We start from the raw sequence: 23,244 nt of genomic DNA, 5'->3' as shown, positions 1-23,244 counted from the left end.
ACAAACACATAAGTAAGCAAATAGAATTGTCCAGATACTGAATTCAGAATTTCACTGGGCAACAGTTTTCATAAAATTTGCACACATACATTGGGTTTCAGGGTACTTTGTTACTTGCACTCCATTCAAATTTGCTTGATAATCTAATAGCAAAACTCATGGAAGAGGGAATCACGCAGACAGACATATTAAGGAAATCCCCCAAAACCCAGCTGTGAGCACATTCCACACAGAGTTGGAAGTAATTGTCTTACCTATTTTAGTTGCACTGTAAATATTCTCAATGGGGAAAGCACCTCCTAAACTATAGAGTAGAACCTTCGCGAGAGCTGGGATCAGTTGGGTTGTCGTTACCAAGACATTTACGCAGTTACTCCTAAGATAGGGAGGAAATATGCATAGTTGTTTTCCAATACTAAATAATTTCGAATGGCACAGATTTTAAATTGTCACTGTGGTCTTTCAATTCCATAATAAATGCGTCCTGATAAGCTAACCTTTAAACATTAACAGTTATTCATGGAGTGCCTGCTATCTTGAAGGTACCATGACAGGTGCGAGGAATACATCCCCAAATGGGGGAAGTGGAAGAAAATGGGCAAAATGAAGTTATGGATGAATGACGTTTTTGTCCCCCTCCCCTGCCCCCCACATCCCAGAGATATAGGAGAGACACAAGTAAATAGATACCTGCAATATGAAATATGTTCTATAATAAGGATCTCTTCAGGCTCCTGTGGAACCTCAGAGAAGAATACCTACCTCAGCCAGTGGCAATCATGGGAAGGTTATCAGAGGGATGGCTTAGCTCTAAGTTTTACAAGTATCCAGATGAGGTAATTTTTTAGGGTGATAAGACTCTATGTCTCAGGGTTTTCAGAGCCTGGAAAAGTAGTGGACATAGGCAGAAAGAAGGTAATGGGATGGGTAAAAGTAGTTTTTGGATTTTGTGCAAGAAATAGCCCAGTGTCCCAGTCAAGGGGCTGACAGATGGGGATTCTGGAGAAGAATGAGAGGGCCCTTATTTGGTCCAGAAGACGTGACTCTCTGAATCTCCTTTCCAACAACAACATAGGGTTGCATTTAATGGACCCAGTTTTAATCCATCTACACAGGCCTTCCTCTTTGAAAGTAACAATCTTCCATTTTACAATTTACAGTGGTTTCTTTCACAGTCATATTGCAGGGAGATAAAGGAAACACCAAGAGAGTGGGAACTGTGAGGCAGAGATCTGGAAAGAATGGACTGTGGTCCTTCCTTCTGGATTATGGGAAAATTGAGCCATCCTGCCTTGAGGGGCTCACAACACACACATGAAACTGGGACTCGGATTGCCTTTCTCTACTGGTATTTTGTAGCAGGAGCCTTAAATACGTACTAGTAAGGGCCCCTAGAATTCTTTGGATTGATTGTCAGAAGCCTGGTTTCAACAGTAAGTCAGGAAGAGCATGCTGAGTGTCAACTCTTCATGGGTATGTATATACTGAGCCCCCAGTACACTTAATATCATGCTTTATATTCTTTAGACATATCCTGTATAAAAAAAAACTACATTTTATTCAAAAACAATTATAAAATCTTTATAATGACAGCCTTTTAAACATTTCCATTTGTAAATTATTTCCAGAGGTACCCTGATCTTGTAACAGAAGCTCTAACTCCTGGAGACAAATGATGAGATTATCACTTATATGGGCTAAAGAAACAAAGCCTTCGAGAGGTAGAACTTTAATAAGCACCACCAATGCAATCCTTAATTTTGCCGATGAGGAAATAAAGACCTGAAAAGTGATTTGCCTGCCTATCATCAGAAAGAAACTCCCCAAATAATGGCAGATTATCAGGCATAATACACAAACACATCACTGGATTGAAATAATATTGGGAAATCTAGCTTTGCCACTTACGCCGTGTGATAACTGGAGTTGTATCATTTCTTTTTTTTTTTTTTTTTTTTTTTTTAATTTTTTTTTTTTTTTAACATTTATTCATTTTTGAGACAGAGAGAGACAGAGCATGAACAGGGGAGGGTCAGAGAGAGGGAGACACAGAATCCGAAACAGGCTCCAGGCTCCGAGCTGTCAGCACAGAGCCTGACGTGGGGCTCGAACTCACGGACCGCGAGATCGTGACCTGAGCCGAAGTCGGCCGCTCAACCGACTGAGCCACCCAGGCGCCCCTCTTTTTTAAATGGCATACGTTGCATACATTTATAAATTACAGGTTTGTAAGTGGCAAACACTGCATATATTTACATCCAATTTATAATGCATTGTAACTTTCAATTCCAAACATTGCATATATTTATATATGGCATGTATATACTTGTGTGAAATATGAACAAACATAAAGAAGAACGTGAACAGGTGAACAGCATCAATTATTTAGCCATCCAGAGATGGTAACTGGTTTCTCCATTTTGTGTGTTTACTTTCAGAATTTCTATTTGTGTACAGGTTTTTTTTTTTTTTCTCATTAGTACCTACTTCATATATATCTTCATATATATCTATTTTTTTCACTCATTTATATCGTGAGCCTATTCATTTATGTCATATTGTCTACTAGTCCTCTTTTCCTAACAAGACAGAATGTGTGAAGACTGTATGTGGCTCCAACATAATTCTTTAAAGTGAGGCTCACTCAGTCACTGGTTTTGGTTTCTAAATATTGTAAATAATGCTGCCTTACCTAGAAAAATTTCCTACACATTTGAGTACATCCTTTGACTATACTCACAGGAGAGGAATTAGAGCTGGAGGGGGCAACCTTTGCTAACAACTCTGATATATAATTCTGCCATTTTGTAAAAGCCTCTGTTTTTCTGATATCCTAGAAATTCTGTAAAAAAAAATGACCAATATGGTCATCCCTGTGGATAGCTTAGCAAATTTCACGTCATTTAAATCTTCAATGTATAATGACTTATTTTTCCCCTTCTTTTCCTTGTTAATATTTTTATTTCTGAAAATCACATACCCATATAGTTGCTTTAAGGCCATGCGTTTACTAATAATCTCTCTATATTATGGATAGCACACATATAATCTACACAACAAGGTGATAGCCTTGGTTTTTAACTATCTAGAACTCTTTTAGAAATAATGAAAGCCATTGACCTCCTCCGCAGGGAAATGCACATGTCCCTACATTTTGCACACGATTTCAGGGACTTAGGAGGCCCAGCCTCCTTGACCCTTCATCCCCATATCACCAGTTACAGAGATCACAAGGCAGCAAGTCCCATTTTAAAACAGCTTCAACTGTGGGACAATTCTTCCTTACACAGACCTAGAACCTTCCTTCCTAGGGTTCCTATTCATCCCTCCTAATTCTCTCCTTTACAGACCAGAGAGAGGTGTTTATTTTTGGCCTAACAGCTCAAACAATTGACATCGGTAATCGTGTTCCATGTAGGACTCTTCTTCAAACTAAACTCCTTGGTTCCTCCTTCCAACTGTTCCTTTTATGTGGTTTCCACAGCCGAAAACCCTTCTGGACCCTTTGCTGGTCCGACAAGATGTTTCACATATGTCTGAGCGCCTGCTGGAATGTGGTGCCCAGAACTAAAGCAAAGCACTCTGTTCTGGCTTTCCCGGCCTGACCCAGGACACTACGGCTCCCTTCCCGCCCCATTTATCCTTCCCACCATCGATGTGGTTGCTGCCGGTGTTGCGGCTAGAAGCCACGTGCAGGATTTCAGGCACACACACTTACTTCCACGCTCTAATCCGGGACTCTCCTTTTACCCTGCCAAGGCTTTCTGTATCCCGGTTCCATCAGTCTACATAGTCTTTCTCTGAATGTGTGCTACTTACAGGTTTGCTAAGCATGCTTCTACCTGCCCACCTAACTCAGAAGTAAAATGAGGGAACAGGATGGTGCGAAGATTCATCCCCACCCCAACTAGCTATCACTTTCCAGGTTTATATTATTTTATTAGGTAGCATTTATGGCACACGCCACACCCATGTAGTCAGAAGTCTATTCAGTTCTATTGCCTGTACCAGTAAGTCAGTATTTCTCTGTTTAGCTCAAACAACACAAGGTTACAAGTTCTTCAAAGAGGCTTGTCTTACTATTTTGCTGCATTTAAATCGCATATATTATCTATAATGGCCTAAGACACTTTAAAATACGCACTCTGTGGGTAAACTACATGCTCCTGTTTGCGAGTCACATGACCTTCCTGTGGAGACTGCCAGTAGTTATGCAGAAAGAAGGGTAAAGAGAAAGGATCTCCTGGCTATTCTGAGAAGCATCAACTCCCAGCTGCCACCCCCCATACACCTCCCCCTCAAAGTACATTGAAAATACTAGATTCACTACATTCTTAGGTTCCTTCAAACTCTAAAATACTCTAGGAATTAAAAAAAATGATGCATATTATACTATTAAAACTACATCTTGAATATAATAAATACAGAAACTGCAACAATACCACTTACCTAGTACTAATAATCGATAATGACTTAAGTGCATTTGTTAGCCAGGAGTCTGTCAGACCTTCAATCTCTGCCCTCAACTGCAACCATGCGTCTCTCTTGGCAGGGCCAAGGAGTCCTGCAATGATGAAAAGCAAGGTAGAATCAACAGATGAAAAGTTTTCAGGAAAACCTAGTTTAGCCTCCCTTCTGTCCAGTATAGATAACATCGGAAGCCGAGAGAGACGGACTTAGATCAATACTGATCCTTCATTTCAGAACTAATTACTCCTTCATCCAACAAACATTTACTGAACAACTCAGGTTTCAGGTACTGGGCCCCAAACTGGGGATGTAACAGTGAAAAAGTGGCTCTCGGTCTCTGTACTCACTGAACCTAGAATCTGGCACGGTGGGCACCCACCACCTGCGGAGCTGCGACAGTTCCCGTGCCTGGGTCCCGCTCCAAAAGACAGTGGTAGAATAGAGCTGGAGAAGAAGGTGGGGCTTCACCAGTCTAGGGATTCAAACTTCAAACACTCTGGCTATGTGAACATGTTTCACTTCTTAATAATCACAATCATTACCACTTTTAACCAGCAGTGATGACATTATCCTATGTTGCCACGTAGTACTGAAGCTATCACAAATACTCTGTTTTTAAAAAAGGCAAGAACTGCGCTTGAAATTCGGAAGCATACGACACAGTTATAAACAATGGTTAAAGCTGCACTAATGTTGGGGTTAAGAGAAGAAGCAGGCATGCTATCTTTTTTATTTCAAAAGCCCTTGTTTTTATGAAAAAAATAAGATCATGCAATCCACCAGAAATAAGTTTCTTATTTAAATTGTATTTCAGGGCATCAGGAGCACATACACAGGTGGATGATTTTTTTAAAATATTTTTTTAATGTTTATTTATTATTGAGAGACAGAGAGAGACAGAGCATGGGCATGGGAGGGGCAGAGAGAGGGGAAGACACAATCTGAAGGAGGCTCCAGGCTACGAGCTGTCAGCACAGAGTCTGACACGGGGGCTTGAACTCACAAACCATGAGATCATGACCTGAGCCGAAGTTGGTCGCTTAACCAACTGAGCCACCCAGGCGCCCCAGGTGGAGGATTTTTTAAATCAACATTTCCATTTTTTAGCAACTCATTTGTCCTTATTTCAATATAGAGATGCTAACAGATTAGCACAGAAAAATGGACTTACATGTCACCAAACTTTTAAAGCTATACTACCATTTATTACTCATCTTGTTCATTTTTAAATGATTTTAGTAACACCCTTCATGAGGGGAACAATGTCACGTCTGAATGATAAAACTTACTTCAGGTTTCTCAAAGGAATTATTCCAAAATTAAGCATATTACCCACAATTGATGTGAAAGAGAACACCTGTTTCTTTGATTTTACCAAAGTGTCTTACATAGAACTTTACAGTGAATTAGGAAACTGGAATTGTCTGCTCAGGACCCTGGACAAGTCAGAAGTCTGCCGGGCCTATTTCTCACTGGGAAATGAAGATCTCTCATTTGTGTTTTTTTTTTTAATGTTTATTTATTTTGAGAGAGAGAAAGAGAAGCAGAGCACAAGTGGGGGAGGGGCAGAAAAAGACACAGAATCCGAAGCAGGTTCAGGCTCTGAACTGTGAGCACAGAGCCCCCACGCTGGGCTCGAACTCACGAGCCATGAGATCGTGACCTGAGCTGAAGGTGGACGCTCAACTGACTGAGCCACCCAGGCGCCCCGAAGATCTCTCGTTTCTAAGATCCCTTTTGGTTCTAACAACAATAATAATAACGTGAGTATTGATTAAGGTTCTACGTGTTTTCTTTGTTCTCTTGTAGCTACTGAGTATCTACTAAGCACCTAGGGCTAGCTGGACACTGGGGATACATGATGAACAGACACACAGCCCTGCCCTCATGACATGTGTGGTGTGTGTAATAATATATACTAGAGATGAAAATGTTACTTACTGTTGTGTATTGTATTCTATGATATATATATAAATACACATTTGTACAGTATGCATAAGTATATATAGCTTATCATTCAGTATTAGATTCTGATTTAAACTCCTCAACCATCCGTCCTTTAAAAAGAGAAAGAGAGAGAGAGAGAGAGAGAGAGAGAGAGACAGAAAACCCTGGGAGAAAAAAATTTATATGACTTCATAGCTAATCTTAGAATCTTGCTGACCTACAACTGATCATAATAATAGAAATAATTATGGTTTATTTTACCAAGAAGAACATCCAAGATTTTAGTTTTGAGGTCACAAGTTGTAATATCACCCATATATATGAATGAAAATAAAATGGCTTAGATATAACCCACAGAGTATCTGAATATTTAAAGACCATGATGGGGTGCCTGGATGGCTCATTCGCTTAAACATCCGACTCTTGATTTCGGCTCAGGTGTTGATCTCAGGGTTCATGGGTTCGAGCCCCATGTTGGGCTCTGTACTGTCAGTGTGGAGACTGCTTGGGATTCTCTCTCTCTCTATGTCTCTCTGAACTCCCCCACTCATACTCACTCTCTCTTTCTCTCTCAAAATAAATGAATAAACTAAAAAAAAAAAAACCCATGATAATCACATTTAATACTATACATGGGAAAGATACACTGTCAGATAACGTGCAATTGCAAAATATAGACTCAAGTCTTTGAAATGACATAAAGCACTGTTGATATTTATTTCTAAAAGAATTCCAGAAAGGTAATGATGACTAACAACTGTGCTCTAATGACTGGGGGCCCTTGCTTCTAGACAGGTCTTCCCGCTGCCTCAATCGCTTCCTCTGTCTGGTGTACACGAACAATGTCTGCTGAGGAGGGGTAAGCGAAATGCCCTGCTGTAAATCTTAACCAAGTATCTGGGCCCAAAGAATTCCCAGTTCTTTTGGCAGAGATGCACATTTTATTTTGCACTTACGTTTTTTTTTTTTTTTTTTTCTGCTACCAACTCTAAGGGACTTAGAATTCTGACAGAGTAGTTCAGCATGAACTCTCGGTAATTTACCTTAGAGTAGGATAGCCTCTAATATGGAACACGGCACTACAGTTCAAACCCTACCTCTGTCTACAGTAGCTTTATTAGAGTTAAGGAGCCGCACATACCTCCAACATTGTTCTTGTAGGTGTTGTATAATTCTTTTACTCTTCTGTAACGAAAAGCCAACTTCCTCATCCAGTCAACCCCTCCTCTTACACCTGTTGGCAAACAAAGGTTTGCACTACTTGCAGCTGCATGGAAGCCATCAGTTGCAAAACTGTAGGTACTGTAACACCCAGAATACATTAAAAAGAAATAAAAGAAATAATTACATGTGCAAAACTCCGCAGCCGAATTTCTGTAGGAAATAGCATACTGAAAGGCATGGCTTACCTTAAGTCTTGCCCATTATCATCAGAGGAAACATCATCTATGTGAACTTGATCACACTCCTGTTAAAAACATTGGAAAAGTTATTTGTTTTTCCAACGATGTCTGTATGGGGTTGGAGGGTCTTCCAGCTTTCCATTTGGCCAGGCTATGGCCAGAAGGTGGCAGCATTTGCCCATCCATCCCACTGCCAGCCTGGGGAAATGGCATCATTTCTATTCTAAGCCCAGAAGAGTGCCATAAAAACAGGTCTGAAAACATATGCCCTGTAGGTTTCTTTAGAGCCGTTTAAAAATTTTTAATCTTAAAATTATGGATAAGAAATTACCTTTGAGTCTCTACAGGAATGACTGCTGTTCACTTCCAGCCATCTCTGTTGTGCATACTTAAGTATGGGAATAATGCTGATCTGAAGATACACAGAATTTGTTTGGTCCGAACCTCAGGTGGTTACTATTCTTTGGTATTTGTTGAGCAACAACAGAGGGGCCTGATGCTTATGGTGCCCTGTGAGACTTCTGTGACTTCCTGCCTTTTGCGGGGCCAGGGATACCATGAAAGAACCATGCTGATGTTATTTTAAAAGTCCTGGTCTCTCAACGCAGAAAAAAGTTAATAACCACACAAGTCGACATTTTCTTTTTTTTTCACTTTTGTTCAAGTTTTGAAATCTTTAAGCTGAAAACAATACTTAGAAACAAAAGGGAAATAATGAAGATTTACCATCTCCAATATGCTACAAATTCAGAGGAAAATAAACTTGAGGTACATATACCCATATAATTGACCTGATCTAAGTTACAGTGTTCTCAGAACAAACGGTAACTTTTCTGGATAAGGATTAAATTCTTCTTTGCTGTTCTAAGAATCCTGTTCTCTCTTCAAATAATCTGAAAAGTTCCAGTGAAACAGCATGTGATCTGAAGGTGGAATTTGGCTAGGGCATTTAAAATACCGAGTACTTATGAAATTTAGGATAGGTAAGTTTAGCCTTTTGGGCTCTTTTTCTCTACTCAAATTATTTCAGTCATATTCACAGATGCTGACTGTATACATCGTGCTTACTATTCAAAATCAATTTTTAAAAATTATTAACTTTGACAATAAGATGCCATATCAAACAAGGGCTTTTCAGCTACCATTTATATTCATTATAGGACCTGGGAAGTGCCTGGTACTGAAATCTTTATCATCTCTGGTTTTCTATACTGAATATGTTAGATCCTATTATAGTCTGGAGTGAACTAATTGACTCAGGCTTCTTTTAAAATATAAAACATAGGAGCGTCTGGGTGGCTCAGTTGGTTAAGCATCTGACTTTGGCTCAGATCATGACTTGTGGTTCGTGAGTTTGAGTCCTGCACTGGGCTCTGTGCTGACAGCTCAGAGCCCGGGGCCTGCTTCGGATTCTGTGTCTCCTTCCTCACCCCTCCCCAACTCATGCTCTGTCTGTCTGTCTCTCTCTCTCTCAAAAAATGAATAAACATTAAAAAATATATAAAATATAAGGTTAGTCCAATCAATACAATTTTAGTACATAACCTGAAAATCCAGGTAAATTGAAGGTTCATGTGATTTACATAAATTATGGGTTTAGGAATTTTTGAATAAATGTCTACCAATATTCACAGGTAAGGAAGGGCTCCAAAATGTTAACCTGACCAGAAGCTCCCTGAGAAGGGTGTTTGGGTCACCTGGACATACCCCCATTTAAGGCACAATTTGGCACACAGTAATCACTCAGCAACTCTTGGTTGACTAAATGGCAGGTGTCCAGACAAATGACAGTTCTTGACAAAATTACCACAGTCATTTAAATTTTCTAAGACAACATTTCAATTATATTAAAAATAATATTCCAGATGCTATAAGGACTGTAAGAAGATATTTATACCAAGAGTGGAGGGGAGGAGAGAGAATGGGGTACAAACCAAGGCTGCAGGTGTCAGAGTGGGATAGACTTTTGGAAAGGGTTTTTTTCCCCATTTTGACTGAGTACGGGTTGAAAAGAGTACAGCCCAGGGGCGCCTGGGGTGGCTCAGTCGGTTGAGCGTCCGACTTCGGCTCAGGTCACGATCTCGCGGTCCGTGAGTTCGAGCCCCGCGTCGGGCTCTGTGCTGACCGCTCAGAGTCTGGAGCCTGTTTCAGATTCTGTGTCTCCCTCTCTCTCTGCCCCTCCCCCGTTCATGCTCTGTCTCTCTCTCTCTCTCAAAAATAAATAAACGTTAAAAAAAAAATTAAAAAAAAAGAGTATAGCCCAAACTTTAACCGAAGGAGGCATTATGCTTCCAGAAAAATCTTAGGGAAAAGTATAGGAAAAAGCAACAGTAGTGGCTACTGGATTGGGCTCTCAAGGAAAGGGTGGGGAGGTTTCATTACTAGCATGAAAATTGGAAATAAAGTTCTTCCAGAACAAGGAGGCAGCAAAATAGTTCTAAAGAAGACTTATTTTTTTATTTAGAGACGGTGACATTCTTGCTAAGTATGAAAAGTGTACTAAATCACTATCAAAATGGCATCATGTAAAGCTGTTGATTCTACTGAAGTTCTGAGATCTTTCACCACGTAAAAATTTCCATCTCTGTCTTATAATAAACAGTAATAAATAAGTAAATATCCAAAAAAGTGGGGGAAATCCTTATGAATCACTCTTTTACTTCTAATTACTTAGAAGCTATTTCTGTATTTCATACCTTCTCATCCTAATTTGTGGAGAAACTCCTCTGACATTTCAAGTATTAACTCACATGATTCATTTGTACATTTTACCCCGAGATTTATTTTTCACTCCTGAGGACATCAGTGTATCAAACTTACTGGACCATGAGCTCCATATTTGAAGTTATGTTTGAGATTTTTCCAAATGGAACTTCTCTTTAAATTTATGCCTAGTTAACTATGCTTGTTGACTCTGGACTCTTGCCTGAGGATTACAGTCCAGTGAAAGAAACCTGAACTTCAATCACTTACATTTTTAGAAAATTCTAAATAATTGTTCTTCAATTAGTTTTCACTCAGAGGAATTGTGCAAGGATCGTTTTGACCCAAACCTGAAATACTAAAAACAGTGTAATGCTTGGCTTCAACAAATTTCAGTCTAAAGACTCAAACATTTGTAATAATTCTGATGCTAATGTTAAATTCTTTATTTTTGTCTTACAAGGTGACCACGAAGTTGTCACTGATCTTTATCAGTCACAACCCGCACAGCAGTCTTCTCTCACTGTTGTGAAGCTGAACTCCCCGGTGCCTTCCTTTCTGGAAGTTATTCTAACTGAAATAACATTTTATTTCAACAGGGAGTGTTCTCTTCTTAGGAGGAGGAGGAGGAGGAGGAGGAGGAGGAGGAGGAGGAGGAGGAGGAGGACGATGAGCATTTGCCTTCTCTGCAGTTGGGCAGGATGTAGAGAAGTGTCTATTAGGATTTAAATTTGTATCTTTTAAAGAATTATGTGAGAGCAGCTGCCACTATATATGTTACAGTATCTACTGAAGGATTTGAGTCTCAAATTAGATTTCTGGGTTAAGAAAAGGAACCCTGAGAGGATAAATACACCAGGAAAAAAAAAAAAAGGAAACTTAATAGGCGAATGATGGAGTTACTCTCTTGAGGAATTTGCCTCTTTGTTAGCAGAAGCAGAAATAGCTTAACACCAGTTATGTAGCCCATGATTATCTTTGCTTACAAGAGGTTTACTGAAATAAAAAATTGGGTGAGAGTAAAGTTGACTTTCAAAGTCAGATGCAGGAGGACAGCGGATATATATGTAAGTGCACTGACCGATCTTAAAAGCTACTGTTCAGGCGTTATTCGTTTTCATGCTTATTTATAAGCCTTTGGGTCTCCTTGGGCACTTCATCTAGATGTACATGCATAGGGGTCATGGGTATGTCTGTGCACATGTATGAGAGTTTAATTAACTTATATGCAGACACTCAATCATTTCACCGATTAGGTACTTACTGTTGGACACTAAGTTGTAGTGCTTGAGTCAAGTGGAATTTTTATCACATTTGAGAACATCACTAAAAAGCTATAATCAGAAGAGAAAGTCGATACCACTATTTTCTCAGTTACTATTTTTACCAGAGATCCTGTCGGGTATTTTAAAAATATATTTTATATAGTATATAATCCAAAATAAAAATTCTTAAAGCACCATAGGTGACCACATGCTTCTGATATGCCAATATTCATGTCCAATGAGCTAGAAGTATTTGCAAATTCATCATATGTTACTTTCGCTTTCTTACTTTAGTATTCTGTTAAAACTTGGGTGGTAAATTTATTCCATCTGGCTTCTAGTGTGCCACTAAAAAGCTAAAAGGTTATTTATTCCATTTATTTCTAGTAAAAAATAATTAATGAAAGAAATAAAAACTCTAAAACTTGCATAAAACCACATAAAATTTCTTCTTTCTTTCTTTCTTTCTTTCTTTCTTTCTTTCTTTCTTTCCTTTTTTTGGGGGGGTTTAAAAAGATGAATAATCTTAGAATTTTCTTTAAAAAATAAGACTCATCCATTTTAACCAACAGAAAAACCAACCTAAAAGTTATCATCTTATATAAAAATTCAAGTTCCAAAGATTAAAATGTGTTTTCTATTATAATGGATATATAAAGTCATTCTGTATACTATACTACTAATAAGTAGCAGGATTAATTTAAATCAGGTTTTAGAGAGGTGATTATTTTTTCTTATTATCTAAAACTGGAAAACTTGCCTAGGAACACTGATCTTTCATATTGGCCATTAAAGAAAACAAATAAAACCTCTTTAAACAGACAGTAATTTTATTATCCAATAAAAACAGTGACTCACTGCAGAGAAAACAACACCAAAAAAAAAAAAAAAATGATACTACCCAGATTTCCAACACATACATTTATGGGATATACTAAAACACAGAATTTTTACTCTTATGCCTCAAATGTAGCTAAAACTGGATTTAAGACCTTGTCAATTTTTAAAACTTATTTAAGACACTGAATAATTTAGCTTTTCTTTCTCACACACTTCTGCGAGGCATGGGGGTAGAAATATGTGTTCTGGAGCCAGAGAGACTCCAGAGTTTCAAATCCCAGTTTTACCACTTAGCTGGCAGGTAACCTTAGACGTGATTTTTATGCTTGTGGACCTTACAGTTTCTCCTTGACAAAAACAATGTGATAAACATATTTATTTCAAAGAGTATTATTTCATTAATGGAAAATCCAATACAAAGTCTGTACAAGGGGTGTTTGGCAATAATCATCTCTCTTGCCATTTAGAATATGATTATAGACACTTTTACTTCGTTGTGAAACCATGAGATAAAATGTACATGTAAACATGTCACTTAAAAAATATTTCAGCGTAGTTGCATGTGACTGAGAAGTACTTCTGCTCAGTGCCCAATCTGTACAGTTAGTTCCAATTTTACCATCTGAATGCCTAATAACTTAGATCAGTAGCACCCAGATTATATACCTCGTTACAGTACTTATTCAGCTACCTTGAGGCTATCGGGGAGTGGGGGGGTGGGGTGGGGGGGGGGAGTCCTTTCATTTTGTTATTGTTGGTTTTACTCTCCCTTCGAGGTTGGGAATGAAAAGATAAATTAGAAAGAGAAAAAAATAAACGCAATGAAACCAGTCAGATGTGATATGTAAATAGCTCTAGCACCGTTTTATCCACATGGGGAGGAAATAAGGAACAATAACGTCTAAAATTTGGCTTCAGGTGATCTACAAAACTTAATATCTATGGCTGTTGTCCAGCGATTAACGTGAACAGTAGCCTGGAAAAGCAAATGCTGATGGGGAAGGTATCAAATGGGTTGTATAGTATGAGACAGCAAAGCAGACAGACCTCCCCTTCTGAGATATTTTTGTTTTAAACATGTGCCAGTACATAGGTATAATTAATTAATGCAATTTAGCTTTTGTTTATATTTGTATATACATTTTCCTCTTGACAGAAACTTTTACTATTCTCTTGAGCTAATTTTTTTTTTTTTTTTTTTTTTTTAGATTTCTCGAAGTTATCTGCGTGTATAGAAACCATCTAAACATTTTAACGGTTGGATACGACAGTTCCTACCTTTTTAAATTCTTACCTCTAAATCATTAAAAAATAAATGTGTATCAGCAAGATTAAAAATCATTTCCTCCATTCGGAGTCCAAGAGTTACAGCCATGGGGGGATCCTGAAAAGGAAAAATACATCCAATGAGGGAAAATTTCAGTGACTAGTTATTATCAAGAATATTTTAAGTGCATATTGTTGTGGGTGGTGGGGTGGGTAGACTGTATGGATTTTTACCTAGGATCCAAAATATTTCCCAATTATCTAAAAAGGGTACCTTTCCAAAGGATAATCCAAGCCACACTAAATATACAGCTATATTTGTGAATTTACAGAAATTCATACACACATGAAGACAACTTAGAATATATTTTCATGTACATCTATATGTATCTGAGGAGGAGGAAGGAAGCAAACTAGTTGATAGGACCCAGTTTACACATACTCCATGGAGAGTCTTTTGGAGAAAGATACCTGGATGGGGTACTGAAGAATGGAGCAGACTTGTACAGAAGAGGAAAGGACATCCCTTTAAGAATAACAGGTAATAAGTAGGAAAGGGAGAAAAATAGGACTTCCGGATGTCTGTAGGGCTGGAGCAGACACTGTTGTCTGAAGGTGGGCCAGGAAGAGCGGGTGACCCGTGGTAAAACCACCCCTTAAATATTAATTGTGTTTGATCTACAATATAGATCAATATTTATTTGGATATGCATATGGTTTGGTCTAACCTGAATCTAACTAGAGATTAAGAGGGTAGGGTCAAGGATAACTAAAGGAACATTAACTCAGTAAAAGTAATCTAAGTAGAAAATATATACCTTTAGGAGTTTAATGAAAGTAAGGGGTTAGTAAGAAGACAAGTGACTTAATTCTCGTTTACAGAAACCAAGATATTACACAGCAGCAAGAAGCTCAGACCCTAGACCACAGTTGGTACTTTCCCATGATTAACTATAGTTTAAAGCCTAGCATTGGAGGTGGAAGACTTTAAAAAGTAAGGAGAGTTTAGGGCTAGGGCTAGGGAAGTAATTCATGTACAGACATTGTGCTTAGAGAAAAGAAAGAAAGAAAGAAAGAAAGAAAGAAAGAAAGAAAGAAGAGAAAGAAAGAAAGAAAGAAAGAAAGAGAAAGAAAGAAAGAAAGAAAGAAGAGAGAAAGAAAGAAAGAAAGAAAGAAAGAAAGAAAGAAAGAAATGATCGAGGTTGCAATGATCTCTAAAGGAGAACTGCTACAGGTTAGGTATGACTCTGGAGACACAGAAAACAAAATCCTGGAAGGGACAAATCCTCAGAATTTGAGGCCAGAATGGGTATTAACAGGGAGAAGAATATGGTTTCGAATAAAGCTGACAAGTCTAGAAGGATACTGTTGGTTTTGGCTGAGAAGTTATTTTGGAAGACTTTAGAGGGTGATTTGGGTTGAGTGGCTGGGCTAGGAGCCAGATTGTAGGGATTTGAGGAGAGAGAACCAAACTTGTGTTTTCAATGTTCTAATAAATGGCATTTCAAAAAATGTATTTAGACCTGGGGAAATTAATGCTAACTTGACTTCAATTTATGATAAGGATGAGCAACCCAACAGGCCAAGCCGGATTCATATACACCCCTAAACTTAGCAGTATTAGCCCTTCCTCTTTCCACTCCTCCTCTGCAACAACCAATTGTCTGCCTATACTCCCTTCCATAATGCTTTGAGGAGGAAACCCTAGAGTAAACATATTTGAAGTGAGTGTCAGCTTCATATATTGTAGTGATTAAAACCTAGAGAACAGGAACTGAGTCGTAAGAAACAAAGAGGTCACTGAGGTGTGCTGAGCAAAGCAGAGACTTGAGGTGGGAAAAGATGAAGACAGGGCAGTCAGAATATGCTGGATGTCAACACAATTTTCTAATTGTTTGTATCTCTTCCTTGGAGAGAATCCAAATCCTTGGAGATTTCTGTGGATTTCATAGTTAGATACTCTCCTCTCAAAAACAGATGTTCACTCTTCACATACTTGATGGCATTTGGGTATTGCGTCCTCCAGTCAGTCGGATTTGACTGCTAGATTCATTTCTCTTCCAGTGATAGGATTGTTTGGAATGGCATACCCAAACACCAAATAAATTCCATTGGCTCCAACAAATATTCGTTCAAGAACAAAAACAGATACAGGGAGTGCCCAGTTCGTGTCTCAAGGAGTTTCGGAACTCAGAAGGATCTCTTGCTGTTCCCTTCAAGGATAGAGTTCTTCTTTTTCCTTATTTCTGTTGTGGTTGTTCATGTTTTTTGTTGTTGAAAGAAAACCCCTGAAGGCTGAATTGTTTTTCAAACTATATATTTGTCTTTTTCTGGTCAGAAATTCCTATTTCTAGTCTCCGACTCTCTTTTGGGGTAGGCTGAGGATGGAAAACTTGTAAATATTCTGTCTAGTCATGGGACCATGAACAAAAAAGTCTATAGAAATATCAGGAAAAATCAAATGTAATTATAGCATGAAAACATATAATTCCATTAGTGACGCTCTCTGCTTTTGAGGAATGTTCACTGATGCAAGACAATAAAACTGAACTCCACACTACTCCATTATGTTTCTGATGATTACTGCCCTAAAGATATATATTTCAGATGGGGATTCAGAAATGTCCTATTTAAAAGGCTTTCCGTCTGGAGACTCGGTTGGTTAAACTCTTCTATGATTTGGCGATTTTTCTTTTTTAAGTTTTAAATGAAATGACTGAATTTCTTATATTCATGTCTCACATTCTTTGCACTTATAGATCAGATTTATGGGGCTGGGAGAAAACATACTGTTCCTCTTTGATTGCTACTTTCATTGATTCCACGCTTCTGAAGTACATAACTCTCTACGCTACCCATGATAGGCAAATCCATGAAGAATGCATTTTGGGCATCTGATAAGCATGCGAACACAATTTTTAAAAAAACCAACAAGAATTCTCTAACAAGTAAGCATACCGTATGGTATGATGAAAACTTGATTTGAGCACCCCCCTGGAGGAATGCAACCCCACGGCACGAGAAGGAGCTGTGCACTGGGTTTCAGGCTATGGGGGATTCCACATGACACTCTACTAGGGCCAGGACTTAGTAGGCATTTTGGCAAAATATCATTTGTTCGCTGGGAAAGTTTAGGTGTGAGATTTGCCGGAGTGTGAACTCGCTGTATTTTACTAAGGTTTGCAGAGAACGAGGCCTGTTGAAAGGCGGGGGGGGGGGGGGCGGGGGGCGGGTATTGCGTCAGCCATGCCAAAGGCTTGGCGCAGATGGGCGAGGGACAGTCATGTCACGAGCCAAGGAAAACCATGTCTGTAAGAAGTGTTGATCTTGTTTCTAAGAGAATGTTTAGTGAGGGCTTACTTTCAAATATCGAGCTTCCCGCCCCCACCCCCTGCAGCTTACTAAGTCACTGCAGATTACAGGACCCCATTTTTCCAGCTAAGGAGCTCCCAGACGTAAGAATCCAGGAAAGATGACCAGCGATTTGGTGGAGGGAGCCTTAGCAGGATCTTCGTAATGGCGGGCACGCTCTGCGTTGCCAGACTACTGCGAAGGGGCTGCCAGAGCCAGAAATTCCGTGGTTTTACCAGGCATTTGAGAGTTAAACATACTTCTGGACTGAACCCAAGTTTTATACAGAGATGTTTGCTCATTTTCATTAGATGTGTGTGGAATTATGGGCACCTTATGAATCAAGAGTTACTGCCTCTTTTAAGTTTAACTGTAGCGCGTGCTGAGTTTAGGGTCTGAAATGAAGTGATGGGGAAAGCAGGATAATAAGGGCACTCGCAGGGTTTTGTGGAAGCCCTGATACATATTAGACATCTATAACAATTCCAGTAGGTTCCAAGTGTCTACAGCAGAGTTTAACATGGTGCAAACTGAACTCCTGCCAGTTTACTCTGTGTACTGCTCTATGAAAATACTTAAACTATTCCCAAGACATTTTAAGGGAGAGAGGGAGAGAGAGAGAAAGGCAGGGAGAGAGAGAGAGAGGGAGGGAGGGAGGATGAAGAAAATGAATAACTCTTGGCCCTTAAATGTGTGATTCTAAGCCAGACGTTACCAGTATTTAACCAAGTCAGGATCAAGTACGGCACTTCTCTGTATCAAAATACTAATGCCTATTAGCCATGTTAGCACAGAGCATAAATTGGAGCCAGACTGTCTGTCTCGGGGCCTCTGCCCTGCACTGGGCCATCAGCTGGAATCCCTCCTCTAGGGACACAATGTAAAAATATCTCAGGAGAGGCAGCAATTATGTATTTTTAAAGAAACAGGGAGTTTTTTTTTTTTTTTTTTTAAAAGAACCAAAGCTCTTGGAACAGTTACTCCTTTGGGACAGGATGCACATTTGTAGACTTGTGGGCACAGAGGCAGAGGATATGTGCAAATTCACCGCAGAAGAAGGAAGAACACTAGTGCTATGAACTAAGGTAGGGACAACTTGTGGGTTCGTGAGGACGCATGAACTCTTCTAATCAGTGACAAGGGATGAAATGAAACTCAGTCATGAAGCGGAAGGAATATTTTTCGATTGACATGTTTCTCCATGACGGACAGGCGGTGGGCTGAAGGGTTCTCCGGGCGGCAGGGGAGATGGGGAGGTGGCTCAGTCGGTTGAGCGCCGATTTCGGCTCAGGTCATGATCTCAGGCCTCATGAGTTCAAGCCCCGCGTCGGGCTCTGTGCTGACAGCTCAGAGCCGGGAGCTTGCTTCAGATTCTGTGTCTTCCTCTCTCTCTGCCCCTCCCTGCTGGTGCTGTGTCTATCTCTCTCAAAAATAAATAAACATTAAAAAAAAAAAAAGAGTTCTCAAGGGGAACGGGAGAATGGTCTCAGGAACATCCATTTCGTTAACACATATTCACTGAGTGTCTACTATGTTCACATTCTGGGCAGAGAGCAGAGCAGAGAATCGACTAAGCAAAGTTTCGGCCCTTGTGGGATTAATATTATTCGTGGATGAGCTACCTAACAGACAAAACCCAAATAAATATACAGCATGTCGGGTGGCTAAAAAAAAATAATCAGGGTCAGCTGATGCAGAAGGCTCTGGGGATGGGTAGTGATGGCTCATTAAAATGAAGTTCAGGGAAGGCCTTTCTCAGGAGGTAACAGTGGAGGGTAACAACCTGAAGAGGGTGACGAAACCAGCCATGCAGAGAAGAGGAAGAGAGCAGGTGCGGAGGTGAGAGTAAGTCCGTGTGTGGAGCCGTGTGCGGCAGAGGAACCCAGGTCAGGAAAGTGGAGTGGAGCAAACATTTGAAGAAAGAGGGAGTGCTTGGGGTGGGTGGTGGCTCAGTTAGTTAAGTGCCTGACTCCTGACTTGGGCTCAGGTCATCATCTCGCAGTTCATGAGTTCGAGCCCCATGTCAGCCTCTGTGCTAACAGTGTGGGGTGTGCTTGGGATCCCCTCTCTCCCTCTCTCTGCCCCTCCTCCCCGCCCCCCATCAAAATAAATAAAGAAAGAAACTTAAAAAAAAAAAAAGAGGAAGTGCTCAACTGGTTTCAGACACAGGTGAGAAGCCCCAGCACGATAAACCAGGAATCTGGCAAGGTTATTTCTCAGACCTGAAGGGACAAGCCGGGAAAGAAGGCGGCAACTGGAAAATGGGCTCCAGAGGCTCTTCTGGTGATGGTACTATTACAGCATGAAATATGACAAAGAGAATAATCCAGAAGAGTGGGGCACTGGGGACTCAGGCACCAAAGAAGCTGTTTCCGGAGTGGATTTATTGGGTAAGTACGAGGTCTGGATGCAGGACATGAGCGGAGAAGGCAGAGAATATGCCTATGGTGTGAAGGTGAAGCAATTTTTTTCAATCTTTCATTTTGTTTTTTTTTTCCCCCCAGGGAGGGGGGTTTTGTGCAGAATTGAGGGGAGGGGCAGCTTTGAAGGTCTGAGGAGAGAGAAGGTTTGAAACAGCCAGCCGGAAGAGTTAATGAACCCAAGAGAGTTGGGTCTACTTGAGATCTGTGGTCACAAGCAGCTGTTGAGACACAAGTAGAGAGTTGGGTGGGGTTTTTTGCAACGTGAGTCTGATGCAGAAAAAGAAGGATAAGAATAGCAAGGCTTTATGCAAAAGTGGGGTTCCAGGGACATCTTGGGCTGCCGGGATGATGGTCTAAACCCAGAGGCTCTCAAACTTGACCACACATGAGAAACACCTGTTTAAAACTCCCACTGCCCACATCATACCTCACACACCAATGAAATCCTCTTTTCAGAGGTGAGATCTTATGCATCAGTAATTTCAAAGCTCTCCAGTGATTCCGATGTACAAGTGAGACAAAATCAACAGATTAGCACCTTGCTGCTCAAACGTATGGAGGCAGAATTTGTAGTTTGAAAAGATCGCCAAGGGACTCATACACATATTAATATTTAAGAAGCACGGATCTAAGAATGCCCACGAAGATCTGGGACGGTAGGAAGACCACAGCTGGTATGATCATCTGGTTTCCCAAGAGTTAAGTCTCTGGGTTGCCTCCAAAGGACCCTAAGACCTGAGTCAGTCTGATCACTGAGTAGAATGCCGGTTGCTCCAGTTCACTTCCATAAAGATTACCTGTGGACTTAACTTTAGCGACCAAATGGCCCATTGTGACTCTTAGTCACGTGGCCAGATCCCTGCTAAGGAGCTGGTAAAAGGGAAAAACTAGCTATTCTTTTGCTCTGATTAAGAGGGTTTGTCCAAAATCCAAGGGTTTGATGTAAGCAACATATCTGTAATTGAACAGTAGTCAATAGTAAGCCATCAGAAGCCACGATGGAGGCATCATGCCGTTTATCTACCACTGCCAACTCTGTTGCAATTAGAAGATAATCCGATTGAGTAAAACTCACCCAAATCTGTTAAACTAAGGACAGAATACATACACTTCAAGGGGGATTACAGCAGTAGTAACATGCGATGCTTACAGCTGCTATGCTATACTATTGCTATTGTGGAGACTCTGGATCAATGAGATTTGTTTAATTTTTATTATCTTTGGCCCTTGTAGCCAATCATATGCCATAAGTACTTGTAGATACAAAAACAGTATAGCATTACTTTTGTAGTACATAGCATAGCAACCGGGTGGGAAGGAAGTAATCAAGTTGGTGAGAATGGCCACGGGAGGGTGAGCTGGGAAGCTCAGGACTGACAGCAGAGAGGAGGGGAGAGACGACAGCGAACACACCCAACAGAGGCGGCTTCTAGACTCAGCGGGGAAAGGTGAGTGGTACATGAGAGGAAGGTTGTAGAGAAGAGAGGCGAGATGTGAACCTAGAAAATGGACAGTTGCCGATTTAAGGAAATTTAAGGGATGTTAATAATCTAATCTGTCCTCTCCCCCTCCTCAAGATGTGAGACTGAACGAGATTATAAACTGAGATCATAAACAGGGACTAAACTTTCAAGGGAGTTATAGAAGGCTCCTCTAGAAGATTCTGTTTCTAAGAAACTGATTACCACTCATCTTTCTGGTATATTAGTTTCAAGTGAGTAAATGTGGTGTTCCTTCAACATCTTTCCCTTTTCTCATGTACTCCTAGCAATAACTTGGTAAGGCTGGTCCTCAATAAAGGTGAGCGCAGTGTTTGGCTACTTATGAGCCACTGAATCCAATAGAAAAAAAAATTCTCTGAAGGGAACATATACTCAACAGAAGAGTAACGCAGAGCTCTGCAAGAGGAGTTAGTAGGCAGAACTGTCGCTCAAACTCCCTATGACAGAGTCTGAGAAATGTCATAGTCTCTGACTTGGTGTTACTTATATATATACACATGTACCATAATTACGTACACGCTATTCACGTACACATATGTACACCCAAATACACACACTGTGAGCAATCATGTAACACACTATCGAATTTTTGAGGCTTGCAAATTCTGTACTCACTCTCTTCGTATGTGCCTCCACTTTCCTACAACAAGCCGAGTATCTCACATTATGAGATAAAACAACGGATATAAATATATGCAAATTTCTTTTTTTTTAATGTTTATTTATTTTTGAGAGAGAGTGAGAAAGAGCACAAGCAGGGGAGGGGCAGAGAGAGAGAGAGAGAGAGAGAGAGAGAGAGACAGAATCTGAAGCAGGCTCCAGGCTCCGAGCTATCAGCACAGAGCCCCTACACGGGGCTTGAACTCACAAGCCGTGAGATCATGACCTGGGCTGAAGTTGGGCGCTTAACCGAACAAGTTACCCAGGTGCCCTATGCAAATTTCTTTAGAAAACATTCAGTTTTCCCCAAATTCAGCTTCCCAATATACAGATTTCCTTGAAACCAGATGAAGTAGGTTACACTATAGACTGAATGTTTATCCTGTGGTAGGCAATGTGGTGACTTTTAATGCATCAACTCACTAATCCTTCCTAATCACATTATTAATTTTACTATTCTCCCTTTTTTATATGGAAGGTCACCGAGGCTTCCGAAGCTTAAATAAGCTACCAAAATCACATCATAGTGGGAGGGAGAGCTAGAATTCAAAGCCAGGTTCATTCTCCCTCCAAAGCCAGGATGCACTAACCATTATCCCGAGAGAGAGGGTAACCTACACTGGGGTTAACACTGCCCTTAGGGTGGCCTCCAATCCATGGTGCCAACACTTAATTCTAATCACTTTCTTTTAAATCATGTTGCTTGTCCTTAGTTGGCATGAACATAAGTCAATATTTATCTTCGTGACTCTCCTAAAATTTAGCTGGTGCCATTTCAGAAATCTTTCTATGTAAGTGTGTGTACACAGTTTAATATAAAAATAACCAACTGATTTGTATTGATGGCCATATTATTTCCCCAGTGCTGCTCTTATATAAAATGTTGCCTACAATGCTCAAGTAGTTCGGGAAGCCTGAATTTCAATTTTACAATACAAGGCAACTGTTCACTTTTCTTCCAGTCTTTTCCCTGACTTGGGCTACTTCCTCTGCATCCTCCTCCATTCTATGGAATAACTCTAGAGAATTATGGTTTCATAGCGCGTGCCACATTAACGCTCCAAAGTGAATCAAATCCCTACATCCCTCCCTGCACCCCTCCTCCAAAGAAGAGGGATTACTACAGTTGATCAAGTAAGATAATATATGCAAATAGAGAATAGGAACAATCTTCACAAACTCTAACAGATGATGGATGAGATGATTCCCTGTCCATGTCCTGCCAAATTTACAAACTCCTATCTGGAGTTTCTGGCAAAAACTATACAGGCCAACAGGTGCTCTGCTGTAAAGCCCATCATCAGCTTCATCAGTAGCAGAACTGAAACACCCACATATCTCACCCGCCATCGAGGTAAATACGAAGGAACTGTTCTGCTTGGGAAGAGAGTGGCTGACAACTGAACACAGTCAA

General features: G+C 40.2%; 1 protein-coding gene across 9 annotated transcripts in view; it reads right to left on the bottom strand.

The window, feature by feature from the left end:
* EYA4 (EYA transcriptional coactivator and phosphatase 4) overlaps positions 1–23,244 on the bottom strand; it is a 275,438-nt gene that overhangs the window by 5,948 nt on the left and 246,246 nt on the right. For all 9 annotated transcript variants that reach the window (XM_078447329.2, XM_078447332.2, XM_078447331.2 and 6 more), the window contains 5 exons: positions 13,923–14,012; positions 7,827–7,885; positions 7,559–7,719; positions 4,450–4,564; positions 255–376 (listed from right to left, as the gene is read on the bottom strand). In XM_078447329.2, the coding sequence (XP_078303455.1) occupies positions 255–376; positions 4,450–4,564; positions 7,559–7,719; positions 7,827–7,885; positions 13,923–14,012 (547 nt within the window). The remainder of the gene's footprint in view (positions 1–254; positions 377–4,449; positions 4,565–7,558; positions 7,720–7,826; positions 7,886–13,922; positions 14,013–23,244) is intronic.

Source organism: Panthera onca, chromosome B2 (assembly GCF_046562875.1).
Source record: "Panthera onca isolate mPanOnc1 chromosome B2, mPanOnc1 haplotype 2, whole genome shotgun sequence".
Taxonomy (NCBI): domain Eukaryota; kingdom Metazoa; phylum Chordata; class Mammalia; order Carnivora; family Felidae; genus Panthera; species Panthera onca.
The sequence above is the reverse complement of the archived record's forward strand: the minus strand, read 5'-3'. Positions and strand labels throughout refer to the sequence as shown.